At 41.6% G+C, this 23,523-nt stretch overlaps 1 protein-coding gene across 2 annotated transcripts in view; it reads left to right on the top strand.

Annotated features, from left to right (window-relative positions):
- Nucleotides 1–2,507: 2,507 nt before the first annotated feature.
- TAF12 (TATA-box binding protein associated factor 12) overlaps nt 2,508–23,523 on the top strand; it is a 28,625-nt gene continuing 7,609 nt past the window's right edge. The window contains exons 1-4 of one of the 2 annotated variants that reach the window (XM_060081586.1): nt 2,508–2,604; nt 17,839–18,090; nt 19,779–19,856; nt 22,947–23,061. In XM_060081586.1, coding sequence (XP_059937569.1) covers nt 17,923–18,090; nt 19,779–19,856; nt 22,947–23,061 — 361 coding nt within the window. In that variant the 5' untranslated portion in view covers nt 2,508–2,604; nt 17,839–17,922. Of the gene's footprint in view, nt 2,605–2,912; nt 2,932–17,838; nt 18,091–19,778; nt 19,857–22,946; nt 23,062–23,523 lie in introns of those variants that run through there. The other variant, XM_060081589.1, reaches the window with a different exon arrangement.

Here is a 23,523-nt window from a genome sequence, read left to right as displayed (position 1 = left end):
TCAGGTTTCTTGAGGTATAACATATACAGTAAATTCACCTTTTTTTTTTTTTTTTTTTTGGCTTTGTTGGGTCTTTGCGGGGTTTCTCCAGTTGCAGTGAGCAGGGGCTACTCTTCCTTGCGGTGCGCAGGCTTCTCATTGTGGTGGTTTCTCTTCTCGCGGAGCACGGGCTCTAGGCACACGGGCTTCAGGAGTTGTGGCACGTGGGCTCAGTAGTTGTGGCTCACAGGCTCTAGAGTGCAGACTCAGTAGTTGTGGAGCACGGGCTTAGCTGCTCCGCGGCATGTGGGATCTTCCCAGAGCAGGGCTGGAACCCGTGTCCCCTGCATTGGTAGGCGGATTCTTAACCACGGAGTCACCAGGGAAGCCCGTAAGTTCACCTTTTTTTTATCATACAGTTCTGTGAGTTTTAACAAACTTGAACAGACATGTATCTGTTACCACAATCAATCAAAACATTTCTATCACCCCAAAAAGTTCCTTTGTTCCCTTTTCTAGTCAACTCCTCCCCCCATTCCCAATCCTGGCAACCTCTTTTCTGGCCCTGTAGTTTTGCCTTTTCCAGAAAGGCATAAAAATGGAATCATTCATGTATACTTCACTTTTAATATTAAAAACTATGTGCTATTGTAAAGAAATTGATACAGTACACAAATGTGAGAATGCTTTTCCCAAACTACTATTAACAGTTTTGTGTTTATCTTGCCTCCCACCTGTAGTGGTGCACTGTGGAAAACGCTATGGAGGTTTCTCAAAAAACTAAAAACAGAACTATCATACGAGCCAGCAATTCCATCCCTCGGTATACATCTGAAAAAAACAAGAATAATGTGAAAATATACATGCGCCACAATGTTCATAGCAGCATTATTTACAATTGCCAACATATGGAAGCAACTTAAGTGTCCATCAACAGATGAATGGATAAAAAAGATATATATTTATATTTATATATAAAAGAATGAAATTTTGCCATTTGCAGCAACATGGATGAACTTGGAGGGCATTATGCTAAGTGAAATAAGTCAGACAAAGACAAATACTGTATGATGTCACTTATATGGGGAATCTAAAAACTACAACAAACTAGTGAATATAATGAAAAAGCAGATTCACAGATTTAGAGAAGTAGTGGTTACCAGTGGGGACGGGGGAGGGGCAATTTAGGGGTGGGGAAGTGGGACATACAAACTGTTGGGTGTAAGAGATAGGCTACAAGGATGTATTGTACAACATGGGAAATACATAGCCAATATTTTGTAATAACTGTAAATGGAGTGTAACTTTAAAAAATTGTATAAAAAATAAAAGCAAAAGAAGTAAACTGGGTCTTAAAAAGATGGAGTGCAAGTATGCCAGACCCTTAGGATAATGAAGAGAGCAGTGGCAGAGAAATAAGACTAGGAAGATAACTTGGAGCCTAGTGGTGAAGGGGCCTGGAATCTGTGAATTTAGATCTGTGGCAGGGTTAAGAGTGCATTGGGAATTTGGTGGGATGAGGATGGCAGGATATAAAGACAGGGAGAGCAAGTTGCTACACCAATCCAGGTAGGAGGCGGCTTTTCCTGCTGACACCGCTGCTCACTCTAAGCTGTCCCAGCCCTTTGTACATTCCTTTATGTCTGTGGGTTCTTGGGTTCTTGTCCATCTTAGTGTGAGGACCCGGGCTCCAGAAGGGACTCAGGCTGGAATCCGGTCTTCTTTACAACCCTAGCATCTAGCACAGGGTAAACAGCAGTTCTCACCATTGACAGTCAGCCGAAAGCATCAGTTTAATGGTCAGAGTGAGAATTCTGAGTTCAAGTTGAGAGTTTGCACTTATTAGTTAGAACTTGCTTAATCTCTCACAGGTTTCATTTATTTATTTATTTATTTACTGACTGTGCCACGCGGAATGCAGGATCTGAATTCCCCGATCAGGGATTGAACCCGCGCCCCCTGAAGTGGAAGCGCGGAGTCTTAACCACTGGACGACCAGGGAAGTCCCTCTCACAGGTTTCCTTTAAATCATTAAATGACTGACTTATCGGAGGTAAGGTGTATTGAAAACTTCCTGGTAGACAGCAATTGCTCAATTGTTATTATTAACTGCCAAATCACAACCACAACCGGTCTCTCTTGTCCCCAGGTTTTTCCTGTTGGGGTCTAATAGGATATCTATGGAATGTTGGTCCCAGAAGATATTACCGTCCTCATATCACGACAAAGACACTAACCAAAAATGGCGACCTCTAGGCCATCAGAGGGCGTGTTACCGGTCATGCTAGGAATATACACAACAGGCTATTTTGGGGAGAAATAGCTAGCGCAGGGTTCGTAACACCGGGTAGAAGGCGCAGAGCTTGATCACACTATCAAGCAGGAAAAAGCCCAACTGCCAGAGCTGGCCGCAGCGCTGGACCTCGACCACGTGTCGGAGGGCAGTCCGCGCCTGTGCAAGCCAGGCGCGCGCCCGCCGGCCGGAAGAGCCGCGCGTTTCCGGGTTGGAGGCGGGGAGCGGTGCCGGAAGTACTCGGGGAGGGCCGAGCAGTCGGACCGGCTGCTGAGACGAGCGCTTCACTGGGGCAGTCTCCGCATATCATGGGGAGATAGACGCTGCTGCCTGTGAGTCTTGGGCCCTGGCAGTTAAGGAAGAAGAGTGGGAGGAGGGAGTCAGGACCCAGACCCACAGTGGTCAGTGTTTCAAGAGCCAGGTTGTGGAGGAGACGGGGCTGTTAGGAATCGGGCTCTTGGGACGGGACTGAGGTGCTCGGGGCTCGGAGAAGACGCGGCTGTGGGGACCTGGGCTCCAGGCGGGACTTAGGGAAAGGGGACGGAGTTAGCCGGCACCCGAGGGAAAGTGGGCTGAGAGGGACAGGACTGTGAGGACCCGTGCTCCGAAGAGGAGAGGGTCGGAAGAGAACGGGGCGTGAAGCCACGGGCTCCTGAGAGGTAAAAGCGGAGCCGTGAGGACTTGGGCTGCTAAGCGGTGGGAGCGGGACAGTGAAGACACAGGTTTCTAAGGATTCAGGAACAGGGCGGCGAAGACTTAGGTTCCTGAGAGGCAGGAGAGTAAGAGAACACTTGGGTTTGGGAAGAACAGGAGCGGGCAGTGAAGACGGGCTTCTGTGGGGACGGGATCGGGGCTTGGAGACTCCGAAGTACCTGAGGGAACAGGGCTGTGAAGACACTAGCTCCTAAAAGCGGAGAGTATAAGGGGCCACGGATGTGAGGAGATCAGCCTCCAAGGGAAAGGGAGAGAGTTCGGAAAAAATATAGTGATCCTTTTTTTTTTTTTTTTTCTCATATTGGTTGAACCGAGAGTGGTAAAGGATGTATTCAGGGAAAGACGACTCTTTCGCGCTGCCTACTTGGCTTTTGGCAGGCTTATCTTGTGTCGGATACAATTTAGGAAGCCCACTTGCAAGCATCTTCGTTTTCTGCTTCGTTCTGGCGAAGCACTGCTGTAAAGTTGAAGCAGTTTGAACTCAGCTATATACTTGATAAGTGCTTTAAATCCCATTCCACCCAACTCTGAGCACAGATCTCTGCATCTCAAAAAAAGAGGATGGCAGAGATGGAAGGACCCGGAAAGATAATCTTTTTTAAACTCGTATTTTACATATAAGGAGGCTAAAGTCCAAAGAAGGTTTAGGATTACAGTGAGGCAATGATTGATTAGATGATGATTTTGATACAGTACCCTGCTCTGCATAGCAGATAGGAGATGCTTGGTTAATATTCCTTGAAAACATGCTTCTAGAATCTTTGCTCTAACTTCAAACTCAAGAGGGAAGTTTTTACAAATTCTAGTATTTTATTTTGGGTCTTGTTAACTGTATTGACATTGATACAATGAATGTCACGAGTTAGGAAACCTTTAAATGAAGCTCCTTCCCCCTCAACAATATAGTAAGTCATTTAGAAAGTCACAAATAAGTAAAATGTACCCTTTATTTTTAGCATAAGCATTTAGGGAAGATGGCTGCTTTTAGATAAGGATGGTGGAGAAACTTGGACCAGTCACTTTCATTCTTCAGTAATATCTTTTACTGAAACTTACTCAGACTATGGGGGGGGAGGGAGGTCCAAGAGGGAGGGGATATAGGTATACAAATACTGATTCACTTCATTGTACAGGAGAAACTAACACAACATAGTAAAGCAATTTTACTCCAATAAAAAAAAAAGAAACTTAGACTAACCAGATATCATCATAAGCACTTTTCAAATATTAAATCATTTAATTATCACTTATAGCCCCACAAGTTAGATATTGTTAGTCCCATTGTACAGATAAGGAAATCAGTGCAGAAGGGTTAAGTGCCTTCCCTGAAATCCCATGCTACTAAGTGGCCCAGCCACAGTCAAACCCAGTTATGTGTTTGACTAAAACTTTTTTCTGTTTTTCTAAGTGGATTCCTCGCCATGTCTCAGCTTGCTCATCAGCAAAATAGAGGTAATAGTTATACAAAGCATGGCATTGAATGCAAGCACTCCCTCCTCCTCAAGACTCCTCTTACTATCAAGTACTATAACTTATTAGGGTATTTATGTAGTGTAGTATTTGAGGAGAACTAAATTCCTGTGTTTTAAAGAAGCATAGATATTCAAGATAGAAAAATGGGACCTGAATAGAACTTTCCCTCACACTGGAGTAAGACATATTTAATTTTAAATTTAGGAGGCCAAGGAAGACCAATTTGAAGAACAGGGGCTTAAATTGGATTAACTTTACAATTATTGTAACATGAACTAGATGATTGGGGAAACTGCAATAACTTTGTTCCCAGTGGGTTTGCCTAAACTGTTTGCAAGTGCCTATACTAAATGCAAGTGGTCAAAACTTACACCAAATTATGAGGTAAAGCATGGCCATACCACCATTTCAAAATACTTGATGGTTTAATTAATAATAGTTTATTCCTGAGTTATCATCCTCATCTACATTTGCAAATTGTACTACTTATTTCACTCATTTGTGGCTCTAGCATCGATTGAATTATTAGAATAGGATTTCTAAGTAAGTGCCTGATCAGAAAATCATTGTCTTAAAGTTGATGTGAACATAGAACATACTACTTTTGACCAAAGGCGTTTGTGGAAAGCCCCAAAGTGCTTTGGAGGTAGTACATCAGCAGTGTTTATAGCCTGCACTGTGACACATGTGTTTTGGAGGCAGAAGACAAACTTTGAAATCTGTACATTTAATTTTAAATCTTATACTAATTGTTAGAGCTGGAGGAGACTTTAGAATTTGCCTGGTTCTTCTAATTATAGATGTAGAAACTCTGGTCAAAGGCAGCTCATATAACTCAGTGGCAGAGCTATGATGACACCTAGCCCAACTAACTTGGGTCTTCCCTGTGCCACAGTACCTCTCATCAGCCTCCTGCTGACCATTTGCCACTACTTTTGGTTTTTTAATCCACTTTTCTTTTTTTAATGTCTGTAGTAATAAGAATAGTTACAGGATGCCACCAGTACATAGCAGGATGGGTGCAACCTTTTAGGTTTAATATACTAACTTTTATAACTAAGATTTAAAAGAGGAGAGCATATATAAAATACTAGCAAACATTTTTAATTGTACTTACTATGTGCCACACATTCTTCTAAGTGCTTTAGATACTTTAGATACATAAACTCAGTGAATTGTCACAACAATGAGGTACACCTTATGATTAACTCCATTTTTCAGATGAGGAAATTGAGGCATAAAGAGGTTAGGTAACTTGCTTGAGGACATAAAGCTAATAAGTGGCAGAGTTGGTACTTGAACCCAGACACTGCCACCAGAGTCCATCCCTTGAACCACTGTACTGTACTACTTTTCTGTTAAGTCAAAATTGCCTAAACAGGGTCAAACTAGCCAAAAAAACTAGTGGAAAAAAAATCCCACATTTCTGTTGCTCTCAGGTCTCACAGACTGCAATATAATTGATCCTTTTTGGTTTATTTAGGCTGGGAAACATGAGCTTGTTTAGATACATCTACAAGCCAGTGAGGAAAGAAACAGCCAGGTAGAAAACCCAAGTCGTTAAGTCATGCACCATAGTGTTAGGGCTTTTATGCTATCAGGCTGGTAGTCCCCTTTACTCCAGTATTTGTTTAAATAATAAATTCCTAAACATTTCAGAGGTAAAAGGGTTTTAAAGACAATCCAGGGAGTTCCCTGGTGGTCTAGTGGTTGGGATTCGGTGCTTTCACTGCTGTGGCCCGGGTTCAATCCCTCGCTGGGGAACCGAGATCCCACAAGCCGTGCGGCAGCCAAAAAAAAAGAAAAGACAATCCAGTCTTCTATTCCCCATTCTCTTCACTTAAAAAAAAAATCTGTTAATGGAACAGATTCCCAGAGAAGACCACACTCTTCTGCTGCAAGATCTCCCCCATTTTCCTACTCTCTGAAAAATTAGATCCTCTTGACACAATAATAGAGTTGCAACTGGATTTCTGTTTGAGGTACAGGGTTGTTAAAAGGAAAAGCAATTAGGGCTTGTCATCCTCAGCCTATCAACTACAGTTTAAGTGTGATGGGTAGGGGGAGGGAGGATAGTCTTGGTTATTTAATTGAACTCCCAGCCAAACTATCTTGTTTTGATAAAATCATTTAAGTATTTTCTACTGTAGATCACTGGGGTGTGGACTTTCCTGACTTCTTGAATCCCATAGCACATGAATTCCACATAATAGGAGCTAGTAAAGAGTTTCCTGTTATAATTGTTCTCTCAAACTGTCCCACAGTTAATGCCTCTGTTTTTACTCAGTAGTACATTCCTACCTCTTGGCATTCTAAGGAAATGAGAGTTAGAAATTCGAGTAGCCCAAAGGCAAACATGGTACATTACATAATGGAATTCAGGTTATTTATGGTCACTTCATTCCATTGTGCTTGACCAGCATCGTCTACAATTGGGCTAATGAAAGTTGTCACTGAACAGGTAATTTGGACCATTTTGATCATGTTGTGATTTTTTTAAACTTATTTTTAAATTTACACACCATAAAATTCACCTTTCTGAGGGTACAGTTCTATGAGTTGTGACAAGTGTGCACAGTCATGTAAGTCCCATAACACTCAAGTTACCTAGCAGTTCCACCACCCTCCAAATTTTCCTTCATGCTGCTCTTTTGTAGTCACACCCTCCCCAATCCCAAAACCCTGGCAATCACTGATCTGCTCTCCATCCATATAGCTTTGCCTTTTCTGGAGGGTCATGTAAATGGACTTATACAGGAAGTAGCCTTTGGAGTCTTGCCTCTTTCACTTAGCTTAATGCATTTGAGATTATCCATGTGTGTATTAGTAGTTCTTCCTTTCTGTTGCTGAGTAGTATTCCATTATATGGATATACCCATAGTTTGTTTATCCATTAACCAGTTGAAAGATTGTTTTCAGTTTTTGGCAATTATGGATAACGTTGCTATAGACATTCACATACTGATTTTTGTGTGACTATAAGTTTTCATTTCTCTAGGGTAAATACCCAGGAGTAGATTTCTGGGTCATATGATAAGTGTCTATTTAATTTTATAATAAACTGCCAAACCATTTACCAAAGAGTGCAGCATTTTACAGTCGCATCATAAATGTATGAGGGTTTGAGTTGCTCCACATCTTCTTTAGCACTTGTCCGTTTATTTTATTTTATTTTTATTTATTTATTTATTTATTTTTGCGGTACGCGGGCCTCTCACTGCTGTGGCCTCTCCCGTTGTGGAGCACAGGCTCCGGACGCGCAGGCTCAGCGGCCATAGCTCACGGGCCCAGCCGCTCCGCGGCATGTGGGATCTTCCCAGACCGAGGCACGAACCCATGTCCCCTGCATCGGCAGGCGGACTCTCAACCACTGCGCCACCAGGGAAGACCCATTTATTTTATTTTTAATTTTAGTTATTTTAATAGGTACTTAGTGGTATCTCGTTGTGGTTTTTTTGTTTGTTTGTTTGTTTGTTTTTTTATTTTTGGCTGTGTTGGGTCTTCGTTTCTGTGCGAGGGCTTTTTCTTTAGTTGCGGCAAGCGGGGGCCACTCTTCATCGTCATGCACGGGCCTCTCACTATCGCGGCCTCTCGTTGCGGAGCACAGGCTCCAGATGCGCAGGCTCAGTAGTTGTGGCTCACGGGCTTGGTCGCTCCGCGGCATGTGGGGTCCTCCCAGACCACGACTCGAACCTGTGTCCCCTGCATTGGCAGGCAGATTCTCAACCACTGCGCCACCAGGGAAGCCCTCGTTGTGGTTTTATTTTGCATTTCCCTAATGAATAATGATATTGGGCATCTTTTCATGTGTTTATTTTCCATCTGTATATCTTTGTTGAAGGATCAATTCAGATCTTTTACCCATTTTTTTAATTGAGTTGTTTTCTTATTGAATTTTGAGAGTCTTTTATATATCCTGGATACAAGTTGTCAGATACGTGATTTGTAAATATTCTCTCTTAGTCTCAGACTTGTCTTTGTTTTCATTTGCAGAGCAGAAGTTTTATATTGTGATTAAGTTCACTTTATCAGTTTCTTTCTTTTGTGGATTGTGCTTTTGGTGTTGTATCTAAGAAATCTGCCTGACCCAAAGTCAGGGAGATTTTCTCCTATGTTTTCTAAAAGTTTTGTAGTTTTACATTTTCACATTTAAGTCTGTGATCAGTTTTTAATTTATTGATATTTTGTATAAGGTGTGAGATAAAGGTCAAGGTTTATTTTTGTTGCTACTGCTATATTTTTTGTTATATTTTAAAAACAGGGGTCAGTATTACCTATTTCTTCAGTGGAAACAAACCAGATAGTAGTTTATTTTAATTTTTTTCATAGGTTACTTATGCACATATTACAGAATTTGGGGTATACAATGAAAGATAGTCCCGCACCTTGGTCCCATGGACCACCCAGGTACTACCATTCTGCTATCCCCCTCAAGACAACCATTGTTTTCAGCTTCTTATGTATCTTTCCAGGAATAATTTATACATTTGTAATTATGTGTCTTTTTTTTTTTTTTTTTTTTTTTGCGGTACGCGGAGCACAGGCTCCGGACGCACAGGCTCAGCGGCCATGGCTCACGGGCCCAGCCACTCCGCGGCATGTGGGATCTTCCCGGACCGGGGCACGAACCCTTGTCCCCTGCATCGGCAGGAGGACTCTCAACCACTGCGCCACCAGGGAAGCCCATTATGTGTCTTTTAAAAAAAATTTATTTATTTTTGGCTGCGTTAGGTCTTCATTGGGGTGCGTGGGCTTCCCATTGCGGTGGCTTCTCTTGCTGCAGAGCCCGGGTTCTAAGCCCGTGGGCTTCAGTAGTTGTGGTTCGCGGGGTCTAGAGCGCAGGCTCAGTAGTTGTGGCACACGGTTTTTGTTGCCCCACGGCATGTGGTATCTTCCCGGACCAGGACTCGAACCTCTGTCCCCTGCATTAGAAGGCAGATTCTTAACCACTGCGCCACCAGGGAAGCCCTGTGTCTTTTTTAATAAGTGATAACAAACTATGCTCACTATTCTTTTTTTTTTTAATTAGTTATTTAATTTATTTATTTTTGGCTGCATTGGGTCTCTGTTGCTGCGCACGGGCTTTCTCTAGTTGTGGCGAGCGGGGGCTACTCTTCGTTGCGGTGCGCGGCTTCTCATTGCATGGCTTCTCTTGTTGCGGAGCACAGTCTCTAGGCACACGGGCTTCAATAGTTGTGGCACTCAGGCTCAGTAGTTGTGACGCACAGACTCAGTAATTGTGGCACACGGGCTTAGTTGCTCCACAACATGTGGGATCTTACCAGACCAGGGCTCGAACCCATGACCCCTGCAATGGCAGGCAGATTCTCAACCACTGCACCACAGGGAAGCTCCAGGCAGATTCTGTTTTTTTGTTTTTTTTTTTTTGCGGTCCCCGGGCCTCTCACTGTTGTGGCCTCTCCCGTTGCGGAGCACAGGTTCTGGACGCGCAGGCTCAGCGGCCATGGCTCACGGGCCCAGTGGCTCCGCGGCATGTGGTATCCTCCTGGACCTGGGCACGAACCCATGTCCCCTGCATCGGCAGGCGGACTCTCAACCACTGCGCCACCAGAGAAGCCCCAGGCAGATTCTTAACCACTGCGCCACCAGGGAAGTCCCTATCCTCACTATCCTGAACCTTGCATTTTCAATGAACAGTGTATTTGGAAGGTCATTTCATGAGCTTCCTCGTTTTTTAGAAACAGGTTTATTGAGACATTCACATATACAATTCACCATTTTAAAGTATACAATTCAGTGGTTTTTTGCTACAAACAGGATTGTGCAACCTTCACCACAATCTATTCTAGATTATTTTTGTCACTCCTAAAAGAAACTCCATAAACATTAGAAGTCAGTCCCTATTCCTCTCCCCCACTCCTCAGCCCTAGCAACCACTAATCTACTTTTTGTCTCTATAGATTTGTCTATTCTGGACATTTCATATAAATGGAATCCTACAATATGTAGTTTTTTGTGACTGGTTTCTTTCACTTAGCATAATATTTTCATGAGTCTCATTCTTTTTCAGTCTATTATATTATATAGTTATATTCTAGTTTGTTTAACTATATCACTTTTTTTTTTTTTTTTTTTTTTTGCTGTACGCGGGCCTCTCACTGCTGTGGCCTCTCCCGTTGCGGAGCACAGGCTCCGGACACACAGGCTCCGCGGCCATGGCTCGCGGGCCCAGCCGCTCCGCGGCATGTGGGATCTTCCGGGATCGGGGCACGAACCCGTGTCCCCTGCATCGGCAGGCGGACTCTCAACCACTGCGCCACCAGGGAAGCCCAACTATATCACTTTTGATGGACATTTAGGTTGAAATTCCTTGTATGTATAGTATTCTATTCACATACAAGTTCAATTATAATATAAATTGCTAAAAATAGAACTGTGGGATTAAAACAATATATGCTTTTCTTATTTTGGTAGATACAGCCAAGTAGCTCTTTATAGAGACCTGTAACTAATTTATATTCCCCCACTCCAGCAACTTATGAAATGATTATTTCTCCATAAAATTTTCAAACACAGTATGTATAAAACTATTTCTTTTTTTTTTTAAATTTATTTATTTATTTGGCTGTGCCAGGTCTTAGTTGTGGCATGCGGGATCTTTGTTGCAGCATGCAAACTCTTAGTTGCAACCACCATTGTGAAGCAATTATACTCCAACAAAGATGTTAAAAAAAAAACTCTTAGTTGCAGCATGTGGGATCTAGTTCCCTGACCAGGGATCGAACCCAGGCCCCCTGCATTGGGAGCGTGGAGTCTTAGCCACTGGACCACCAGGGAAGTCCCTATAAAACTTTTTCATCATTGCCAAATGGGGAATAAATAGTACCTTGTAGTTTTAATTTGCATTTTTATTATGAATGAGAATAAGGATCACTTCAATTATTATTATTATTATTTTTTTTTTTCTTTTTGCGGTATGCGGGCCTCTCACTGTTGTGGCCTCTCCCGTTGCGGAGCACAGGCTCCGGATGCGCAGGCCCAGCGGCCATGGCTCACGGGCCCAGCCGCTCCGCGGCATATGGGATCCTCCCAGACCGGGGCACGAACCCGTATCCCCTGCATCGGCAGGCGGACTCTCAACCACTGCGCCACCAGGGAGGCCCCACTTCAATTATTTTAAGGACCATTTGAATTTCTTTTTCTTGTACTGTCATATTTCTTCACAATATTTCTTTTGGGTAGTTGGTACTTACTGATTTGTAGTTTTTTTTTTTTTTTTTTTTTTTTTGCTGTACGCGGGCCTCTCACTGCTGTGGCCTCTCCCGTTGCGGAGCACAGGCTCCGGACACACAGGCTCCGCGGCCATGGCTCGCGGGCCCAGCCGCTCCGCGGCATGTGGGATCCTCCGGGATCGGGGCACGAACCCGTGTCCCCTGCATCGGCAGGCGGACTCTCAACCACTGCACCACCAGGGAGGCCCAGTTATTTTTTATATATAAAAGAAATTAGTCCTTTGATATATCTTGCATATACTTTTGCTAGTTTGTCTTTTGTCCTGTAACTTTGTTTGTTATGTTTGTTGCCATGCCGACATTTTTATGTTTGTGTAATTAAACATATTAGTCTTTTCTTTTATGGCTCCTGAGCTTTGTAAAGTCATCCTTAGAAGGATATTATTTATTCTTGAGAATATTGTTTTTCCAATTTTTAGAAATTGAGATAATTGTAGATTTATATGAAGTTATAAGAAATAATACAGAGATCCCTTGTACACTTTGCACCACCAGTTTTCCCCAACGGTAACATTTTGCAAAACTGTTGTATTATTTGAGAATCAGGATATCAACATTGATACAACCCAACAATCTTATTCAGATTTCCCCAGTTTTACTTGCACTTGTCTACTTATATGTGTATGAGTACTAAGTCCTATACAATTTCATCACTTTTTATAGGTTCATTTATCCATCATCACTATCAAGATATTGAACAATTCCATCACAAGGGCCCCTCATATTGCCTTTTATAATCACACCTCCCTCCCTCCCACCCAGTCCCTGACAACCTCACTAATCTGTCTTCTGTTTGTAAAATTTGCCATTTCAAAAATGTTATATAGGGGACTTCCCTGGTGGTGCAGTGGATAAGACTTCACGCTCCCAATGCAGGGGGCCTGGGTTCGATCCCTGGTTAGGGAATTAGATCCCACATGCATGTCGCAACTAAGAGTTCACACGCCACAACTAAGGAGCCTGCCTGCCACAACTATGGAGCCCATGTGCTGCAACTAAGAAGCCCACCTGCCGCAACTAAGACCTGGTGCAACCTAATTAATTAATTAGTTAGTTAGTTAACTAATTTTTTAAAAAACAAGAAAAACAAAAATGTTACATAACTGGAAGCATACAATATGGGCTCTTTTATTTATTTATTATTTTTGGCTGCGTTGGGTCTTCGTTGCTGCGCACGGGTTTTCTCTAGTTGCAGTGAGCAGGGGCTACTCTTTGTTGCAGTGCACGGGCTTCTCATTGCAGTGGCTTCTCTTGTTGTGGAGCACCAGCTCTAAATGCGTGGGCTTCAGTAGCTATGGCTTGCGGGCTTCAGTAGTTGTGGCTTGCAGGCTCTAGAGCACAGGCTCAGTAGTTGTGGTGCACAGGCTTAGTTGCTCTGCGGCATGTGGGATCTTCCCAGACCAGGGCTCGAACCCCTGTCCCCTGCATTGGCAGGCGGATTCTTAACCACTGCACCACCAGGGAAGCCCCAATATGGGCTCTTTCTGAATTGGCTTTTGCTCAGCATAATTCTCTGGAAGTTCATCCAAGTTGTGCATATCAGTAGTTCATTTCTTTTTCTTGCTGAGTAGTATTCCATGGTGTGGCTATACCACAGTTTGTTTAATGATTTACCTATTAAGGGACATCTGAATTGATTACAGTTTTTGATTATTACAAATAAAGCTATGAGCATTCGTGTACAGGTTTTTGTGTAAACATAAGTTTTCATTTCTCTAGGATAAATGCCTAGGATTGCAGTTGCTGCGTCATACAGTAGTTGCCTGATTTTTTTTCCCCAAATCCACTTCATTGAGGTATAATTTGCATACAATAAAATGTATACATTGTAAAAATATAGTTCTGTGAGTTTTGATAAATGTAGCAGCTGTGTAAGCATTACCCCACTTAAGATATAGAATGTTTATATCACCTCAGAAACTTCCAACCTGCCCCTGTGCAGTCAATCTCTGCCCCATCTGTTACTAGAGATTTGTTTTTAGATCATTAGGTATTAAAATTTCATATAAATGGAATCATATAGTATTTATTCTTTTGAGACTGGCTTTTTTTTCACCTAAATATTTTAAGATTCATTCCTGTTGTTTTGTGTATTCATGATTTGGTCTTCTTTTTCCTTTTTTCATTTTTTTTTAATAAACTCTTTCCTAGAGCAGTTTTTAAAATCCATTTATTCATTCATTCATTCATTCATTCATTTATTTAGGAGGCCTTGCTGAGATAGCAGTGTTAGATTTACAGGAAATTTGGGAAGATAGTACAGGGTTCCCATATACCCTGCACCCAGTTTCTCCATTATTAACATCTTACATTAGTATAGTATGTTCATTACAACTAATTAACCACGTTTGATACATTATTATTATCATTATTATTTTTAATATTTATTTATTTTATTTTTGGCTGTGTCAGGTCTTAGTTGTGGCACGCGGGATCTTTCGTTATGGCACGGAGGATCTTTCACTGTGCGCACAGACTTCTCTTTAGTTGTGGCACGCGAGCTCCAGAGCACACAGGCTCAGTAGTTGCGGTGCACGAGCTCTCTAGTTGTGGTACGCGGGCTCAGTAGTTGCGACGTGTGGGCTTACTTGCCCTGCGGCATGTGGGTTCCTACTTCCCCGACCACAGATCGAAACCCAGGGCCCCTGCATTGGAAGGTGGAATCTTAACCACTGGACCACCAGGGAAGTCCCTGATACATTACTATTAACTGAAGTCCATAGTTTATTCAGATCTTAGTTTTTCCATTTAGTCTTCATGTCTTTTTAGGCTCCTCTGTGACAGTACATGCTTAGATTTTTAAGAAACTGCAAACTGTTTTACAGAGTAGCTATACCATTTACATTCCCACTAGCAGTGTGTGAGTGATCCAATTTCTCTGCATCCTCATGAGCATTTGGTGTTGTCACTATTTTTTATTTTAGCTATTCTGATAGTTGTGTAGTTATATCTCATTGTAGTTTTAATTCACTTTTCTTTAATGACTAATTTTTTTGATTGAATGTCTTTCAATTTGCTTATTTGCTATCTGTATATCCTTGGTGAAATGTCTGGTGTGTCTTTTGTCCACTTTCTAATTGAATTAATTTTTTTTTGAACTATTGAGTTTTGAGAGTTCTTAATGCATTCTAGATACTAGTCTTTTGTTGGATATGTAGTTTGTCTTTTTTTGGATATGTAGTTTCTTCTAGTCTGTAGCTTGTCTTTTCATCCTTTCTACGTGGGCTTTCACAGAGAAAACTTTTAAATTTGATAAGGGCCAATTTATCAGTTTTTCCTTTTATTGATCGTGCTTTTGGTGTCATGTCTAAGAACTTTTTGCCTAGCTAGAGCCCAAAGATTTTCTCCTGTTTTTTCCTAAAAGTTTTATAGTTGTGCATTTTACGTTTAAGTCTGTGATCCATTTTGAGTTAATTTTTGTATAAAGTGTTAAGTTTAGGTTTCTGATATTTTTAAAAGATACTCTAGGGACTTCCCTGGTGGTCCAGTGGTAAAGAATCCACCTTATGATGCAGGAGACATGGGTTTGATCCCTGGGCAGGGAACAAAGATCCCACATGCTGCAGGACAACTAAGCCTGCATGCCACAACTACTGAGCTTGTGTACCTCAACTAGAGCCCGTGTGCTGCAAACTACAGAGCCCATGCGCCCTGGAGCCTGCGCACCACAACTAGAGAAGAGAAAACCCACACGCCACAGCTAGAGAGAAGCCCACACACCACAAGGAAAGATCCCGCACGCCTCAACAAAGATCCCGTGTGCCACAACTAAGACCTGATACAGCCAAAAATAAATACTAAATAAATCTTAAAAAAAATAAAAAATAGGGACTTCCCTGGTGGTACAGTGGTTAAGAATGCACCTGCCTATGCAGGGGACATGGGTTTGATCCCTGGTTCAGGAAAATCCCACATGCCACGGAGCAACTAAGCCCGTGCACCACAATGCTGAGCCTGCGCTCTAGAGCCCGCCAGCCACAACTACTGAGCCCACGTGCCACAAATACTGAAGCCCGTGTGCCCTGGGGCCCGTGCTCCGCAACAAGAGAAAGCCTGCGTGCAGCAACGAAGACCCAACACAGCCAAAAAAAATTTTATTTTAAATAATAAATAAAAAATAAAGATATTCTATATTTTATCTAGTATATGACTTTATATTTAAAATTTAAATATCTGATCCATCTGGAATGGAGGAGTGTATGAAAGGAGGAGTGTATTACTCCCCCCATTCCAGATTGATCAAATGTTTAAATTTTATTTTATTTATTTTTTAATAAATTTATTTGTTTATGTATTTTTGGCTGCGTTGGGTCTTCGTTGGTGTGCGCGGGCTTTCTCCAGTTGTGGCGAGCGGGGGCTACTCTTCATTGCAGTGCGTGGGCTTCTCATTGTGGTGGCTTATGTTCATACTGATAATCTTTTTTTCTTTTTTTTCTGTACGTGGGCCTCTCACTGTTGTGGCCTCTCCCGTTGCGGAGCACAGGCTCCGGACGCACAGGCTCAGCAGCCATGGCTCACAGGCCCAGCCGCTCTGCGGCATGTGGGATCTTCCCAGACTGGGGCACGAACCCGTGTCCCCTGCATCGGCAGGCGGACTCTCAACCACTGCGCCACCAGGGAAGCCCCATACAGATAATCTTTAATAAGGCTTTTTCATAGGACTTGATCTGGGAAAATAGTTTGCTTTTATACCATTAGGACAACTGTTACCATGTTAACAATCTTTTCCTTTCCCATTTCTTCCATTGGTAAGATTTGTGGGTAAGGGAAAAGGAGACGTGCACCACATATGGTTTTAAAAAAAAGTAATCCTGATGCTGTGCTGCCGCCCTCAGCTGGCTCTTGGCCAACAAGTTTCTCTTGATCATTTAACCAGTGCATAGTTAGTTGCTTTTATTAAGGGTAAACCAGGAGAAGATGATTTCTTGTATTAGAGAGTTAGACAATTTGTTGGAGAGGAACTCAGCAATAGGGGCAAGATACAGATACTCATTCAGGTTGCTAAGCTTTATCAAGTTCTGAAAGCATTGCCATGATTCTTGCAGGTTCAAATTCCACAGTTTTGGCCAATAAAGTATTTCATATGCTGCTGGCTTATCTCTAACAATAGTGCATTCATTTTATTGGAAGAGAGTCTTAATGTTACTATTGTCATCATTAATTAATTTTAAAAGTTGTATATGAAAGAAATGGAGATGTTTTTCTTGGTGCCCAGTTGGAATAAGGAAATGTTCTCCACAGTCAGTTTGCCTGCATTCTGGTCGTTGAAGATGTGCAGGCCATGCAGCTGAAATGGTTCTGTGGCAAGGGTGGTGCTTGATGCCAGTTGTTCATTTACAGGTAGCTTTTGAAAATGGCTGCCTCTCATTTCACCGGGCTCACAGCCGTTGCTGATGTAATTAAAGATCTAGACACTCAGATAGCTGTAAGTAAGCTCCTTGAGGTCACTGTGGGTGGAACTTCCTGAATGTGCTTCTGATCTTGATGACACCAAAGCTGATGTCCACGGAGTCAGCCTCATGGCTCTAAAATTTAGAAGTCTTGGCTACTCCAGCCTAGGGACTCTGCATGTATTTAAATATTGCTAACACTCTGAGAAAATTTGCCCTTGATGACAGTGAAGAGCTTACTTTTAACAATTGCTAAAAACTGTGTTTATTAGGCCCTGACATAGACTTAAGCATGTTTTGAAACGCCAAAATGAACTAATCTGTTTTCTGAAGTTTTGTGACTAGGTTTCAAGTATGTGATTGTGCCATGATTTATTTGAGTTTAGCATTATTTGATGTTCAAAAATAATGCATGTAGTACTTAACCAAGTATTCTATTTTTACAAAGTCTTCAAAAATGTCTTGCTCATTCTAGTTTATTTTTGTACATAAGATTCCTCATTTCATTTACTTCTTTATTTCACTTGTGTGGACTATTTTATTTAGCTTTTGGAGAAGAGATGGTTTCTAAATATCAGGTGAGAGCAATGAACATTCTTCATTCCCTCCATTTTCAATGTGCAGGTATCAAATGAAGACCCTTCAAAGTCTGACAGACCTCATAGAATTTTACTTTTAAAACTCATCCTTTATTACATGTACTTCCAGAGCTAATTCTCTTGTTTTTCTTCTACAGTTGATTGGCCTTGGTCCTCATAGCTCCAAAAAGAAACAAGATCTCGATAAGCTCTATGAGCTGAAGTCCAAAGCGCGGCAGATTATGAACCAGTTTGGCCCCTCAGCCCTAATCAACCTGTCCAATTTCTCATCAATAAAACCGGAACCAGCTAGCACCCCTCCACAAGGCTCCATGGCCAATAGCACTACAGTAGTAAAGATCCCAGGCACTCCTGGGACAGGAGGGCGTCTCAGCCCTGAAAACAATCAGGTATCATTTGCTTTTTGTTCTCTGTGGGCACCTCTTATCTGTTCTTTGAAGCAGTAATACTCTGAGAGATGTCCATCTTAGCTGCTCCCTCTTCCTCTCAGACTTCTCAAGTTCTTTATCGAAATATCATGTACATTTATCAGTTTTTACTTTGTAGTATTTATGTGTATATATGCATATACATATACATACATCCATATATACACGCACTGACACAACACCTTGCCTGTGACAGGTTTTTATATATTTATATATAAATATATATGCTATATACTTGTTAAATAAAATAAAATAGTTAAATAATTAATGGATTCATTATTCATTATTCCTGTAATAAAAGTACTCTTGCCTCCAGTCTTTTCTCCTAGTTCATCTAGCTGCTGCCTTTATTTTCTGCAGTGATTCTAAAATCTGACCCCCTCTTTCTACCCATGATCCTGCTTTTGTCCTCCAGAGCCATAAGAAATAAGTATACTCTCTTGACTTGGGCCTTGTAGGCTGGGTAGAATAGGATGAGGAGACAACAGTTCAAGAGAATGGGGGAGGAACTAGCAATGGTGAATGGGGAGGGTTGGGCAGGTATTCAGGAGACCAACCCATGATGGGTGTGGTGTTGGAGAAGAGCAGGAGATAAAATTGTATAGGTAGGATTACGGCAGAACAAATAGGCCTATGCTAGTCAGTTTCCGTTGGAACTTTTAGTCAGTAAACAATCTTTGCAAATATTTAATAAGCTTAAAAGTAACATAATAAAAGTTGTATATCTTAGGAGGATTAACTTGACAGTAAGGGGACAAGAAAGGTAGGAAAGGGGGCAGACCGGGAGGAACACCAAGTCTAAGACTTTTGCAGTAATTCAAGATATGGGGCAAAGGCTTGAATTAAGTGATGGTTGAATGGATAGATCTGAGACATTCTTAACAAATATTTATTTTAAAAATTATTATTTTTTCCTTATTTCCGATGTCATGCAATGCTTATCGTGAAACTTTAGAAAAAGAGACAGAATAATAGCCCAAAATTCTACCACCACCCCAAAATAACTATGGTTAGCATTTTAGTGTATGTCTTTTGATCCTTCTTTAGTGGCATATATATGTGGTATAATATTTCCTTTATGAAAGAGGGATCGTAGTTGTACATACTTTCACAAATATCGATATTTAGTTATACAGAGATGAACATGTGCTCCCTGCCCTCAGGGAGCCTTCAGCCTATTAAGTCAGAAACAGGCAAGTTTATAAATGTACACAATGATAGAAGGGTACACAGGGTACAATGGAGGCCAAAGGAGGAAATGGTTGCTTTCACCTGGGTGGGCTGGGAGAGCGTCAGAAAGGAGGCACTGTGAGCCGAGCAGGTAGGAAGAAGGGTAGAAGAGCTTGTCCAAAGGCAGCAGGGGCACTGTACAACTTGTGGTGGTCAGAAAATTGCAAATTAATGTAGAGTTTATTAAAACTACCTGACAGATGTTGGCCTCTCTTCCATATTGCTCTTTCTGCCTTTCCCTAGGCTACTTCTGTCTTGAGACAATAGTCTTGTAGTAATAGCACCAAGTAAGCCAGACTGATAATTCTTTGGAAAGTAGAAACCAAACCCAACAAATTGATAGCCTTTCATTATAGGGTAATGAGGTGTTTGTTTCTTTGCTACTTGGCTGAAAAGAATGTTCTCCCAATTAACTTTAGGTATTGACCAAGAAGAAATTACAAGACTTAGTAAGAGAAGTGGATCCTAATGAGCAACTGGATGAAGATGTGGAGGAGGTAAGGTGGGATTGGGTACCCCAGAGACTGTGTCCCTGAGAAATAGTATAGAATAGCCGTTAAGAGCACAGATTATAGAGGCAGACAAGTCTGATTTTGAGACTTGGCTCTGTGGGTGGGTCAGTTAACTTTTCTGAGACTCAGCTTCCTCCTGTGTTGGTAAGGTATGACATTATTTATCTACAGGGTTATTGTCAGGGTCCCATGAATAACTTATACAAATCACATGGGAGAATGCCTAGTGCTTTATACCTAACAGCACTGCTACTTTTGCCTGTCAAAAAGGGCATAGGCTGCTGCTCACAGGCAGTCACTTTCAACAATTTTAATTGTTTCTAGAACATTCCTCTGTATTTCTAAGTAATATTCTTTTTTCTTTTTTAACTTTTGGCTGCATTGGGTCTTCATGCAGGCTCTTCTCTAGTTGTGGTGAGCAGGGGCTACTCTTCATTGTGGTACGCAGGCTTCTCGTTGCAGAGCATGGGCTCTAGGCGCACGGGCTTCAGTAGTTGTGGCACGCGGGCTCAGTAGTTGTGGCTCACGGGCTCTAGAGCGCAAGCTCAGTAGTTGTGGCACAGGGGCTTAGTTGCTCCATGGCATGTGGGATCTTACCGGACAAGGGCTCGAATTCGTGTCCCCTGCATTGGCAGGCAGATTCCTAACCATTGCACCACCAGGGAAGCCCCTCTTTCTTTTTCTTAATTCATGTACAAGTTTTTCTGTGGGCATGCATTTTCATTTCTCTTGGATATATACCTAGGACTGGAATTGGTGAGTCATATGGTAACTCTATGTTTTTCCTTTGAGGAACTTCCTGTTTTTATAAAGCATTCCATCCTTTTACATTCCCACCAGCTGTGTATGAAGGTTCCATTTTTTTAATCTTAGTTTTTTGATAATTTCTTCTCTGCTTTTTTTCTTTCTGTGTGTAATGACGGTTGGATGTTGGATCTTCTGCATTGATCCTCTTAGGTTTTTTATCTTTTCTCTTTTTTCATTTCTTTGTAATTCTAAATTCTACTTGCTGGGGAGATTTTCCTTAGTTTATCTTCTAAATTTTAACTTTCTTTTATAATAAAAATTTTAATTTCCATGAACTTTTTCTTGTTGACTTTTTTCCCCCTAAACCATTCTGTTCTTATTTTACAGTTGTAGTATCTTATTTTTCTCTCTAAGGATATTAATTACGTTGTTTGACATTTTCTTCTTTTCCCTGCATTGTCTTTGTTTCCTCTGGGTCCCTTTTTTCCCCTTTGGTTTGTTTATTTTCCTTTTAGTGTTGGAGACTTTCTTCAAATGTCTGGTGATTCTGGCTATCCGTTCTTAAAGAATGAGCCACTAAAAACCTGATTTGAAGCAAAACTTATTGACTGATGGTCTTCGCCCAGTCATGTATTGGTAAATGTTTAACAACCAGCTCTGTGGAGAAAAAGACTCTGACTTTCAGCATTTCCTGATTTCTGTGGTGTAAATATTCTCATTATGCCCTGTTTTAAGCTATCAACATGTTGTCACTGAATGCAGGATTGGGAAGAAATGCATATAATTGGCCTTCATGACCTCATCTAATCTGGCTCCAGCATACCACTGGCTTCACTTCAGAATAATTTGTCCATAGTCAGCCTTCTTAATGGGGGATTCCCTAATCAGTATCTGTAAGTCTTTTCTCTGGAATCATTTAGTATATGCAGAGAAAAATCCTTTAGTCTCCTATCTGGAGGGTTTATCTCTAGCTTCTAACATCCCGGAAGTAAGGCAAGAGAAAGGGGCTGTATCTTTCTCTTGTCTCTGCTGTGTCTGCTATACTCTCATCCGTAGCCACTCCTGTTCAGTTTGTCTGGGGAGTAAACCTACTGTGTTCTGGGTCAGGTACGTGTGGTAAGTCACTTGGCTGCTTTTGAAGTGTGGGGGTTGGGGGACTACTTTGTACAGACAAGTAACAATTGTCCAGTTTTTAGTTCCATACCTCAGTCCAGTCTTCTGTGGTTAATGACACCTCCAAATCCTAGATCTCTTAGGAGTTGCGAAGGGCAAATCAGTTCGTTTTCATTGGCGTCCCCTTTGCGTGCATTTGTGTTATACCTTCTGTCAGCTAGGTCAGTTCCCATTCTTCCTTTGTTACCTCTTTAACAAAAATTTACCTTAGAAGTTTATTGGAATATCTTGTCCATTAAGGTTTTCTCTCCTATTCTTGTTGTATTTGTGGATTTATATGTCTTTTTTTTTTCCTTTCTTGTTATTTTAATGGGTGTAGGGAAGGAGAGGAGGTCATTTTTAGAGTTGATCTGCCATGTTTAATTAGAAGTCTTTCCTTTAGATGGTATCCATTTGGTTCCATAGGAAAGATGACAATGCATTGATAGTCCAGCAGAACAAGGAATGTTTATAACTGTGGTTGTAATTTTATTTTATTTTATTTTTTTGGTCAGCAGAGGAAGCCATGAGGAAGGTATTCACTGATCAAAATTTCAGTTTTTTTAATGTAGATTTTTATCTTCAGAATTCTGATTTTGCTCTTCACACAGTCTAGGAATAGTTGGTAATGAACTGGAAAGAATCCAGGATTTGGACTCAGAACCTTGAGGTTGAATCCTGGTTTTGCTGCTTAATAGTTACATGGCCATGAACAAGTTAATCTCTCTGAATCTTAGCATCCTCCTCTATAGAGTTAGGGTAAAATCTATGCCCCATTTTTTTCACAGGTTGATTATAAGGACTAGGTGAGATAATGGAAATAAAAATGCTTTTAAGAGAATATGAGGGAGTGAGGATTTAATGATTCACTTTTATTTTCCTACCTAATTCATAAGATGTGGAGGGGGTAGCGGTTGGGCTGGTTGATCGCTGCTAGGTAGAAAGTACGGAAAGTACATCCTCAGAAAGGTGTGAGTTTCTCTCAACCTGGTTAATGAGTTAATGTGTTTCTCTTGTGGTCCTCACTCGCCTTCCCCACCTTCGCTCAAATGCTGATTCCAGGCCTTCTGTTAGAAAGCCTGACTGAATATGTGATTCAAGCAGATACAGTTGTCCCAGCAACAGGAGCCTACCCTGCCAGTGTCATGGTTACTCTCCCCCACTTTTTCCCCCCAGATGCTGCTGCAGATTGCTGATGATTTTATCGAGAGCGTGGTGACAGCAGCGTGCCAGCTTGCTCGGCATCGCAAGTCCAGCACCCTGGAGGTGAAAGATGTCCAGCTGCATCTAGGTATGTGGTCTCGTTTCTCCCTGAGGTATCCACACTGTTGCTCCTCCAGGAAGCTTCATGCCGGGATCAGACTTCTGGGCTCTGGGATTTATGTATTCATGCAATAGTAGCATTACACAGGAAAGAGAAATCCATGCATGGTAGGGGGAATGAACCCTGGCATTGGATGTGTCACTTTCTAACTGTACCACCTTATCCTTCCTACTTACTTTCTCTTAGAGCTGGTTTCCTCATTTGTATAGCAGGGATCATAATACCCTCCTTACAGGGTCGTTGTGAGGATTATGGGTTATCTTCGTAAAGTGACTGGCACAAAGTAGGAGCTTAGTAAATGTAGCTATTAGATCTCTATCATACATATAATGGTATTTTCCTTCCAGTTTTTAGCTTATTGATGTATTTTTCTCAAGAACGTTATATCCATAATGTACATATAATTTTGTATTCTGCTGTTCTACTTAA

The sequence above is a fragment of the Mesoplodon densirostris genome, chromosome 2 (assembly GCF_025265405.1).
Source record: "Mesoplodon densirostris isolate mMesDen1 chromosome 2, mMesDen1 primary haplotype, whole genome shotgun sequence".
Taxonomy (NCBI): Eukaryota; Metazoa; Chordata; class Mammalia; order Artiodactyla; family Ziphiidae; genus Mesoplodon; species Mesoplodon densirostris.
The sequence above is the reverse complement of the archived record's forward strand: the minus strand, read 5'-3'. Positions and strand labels throughout refer to the sequence as shown.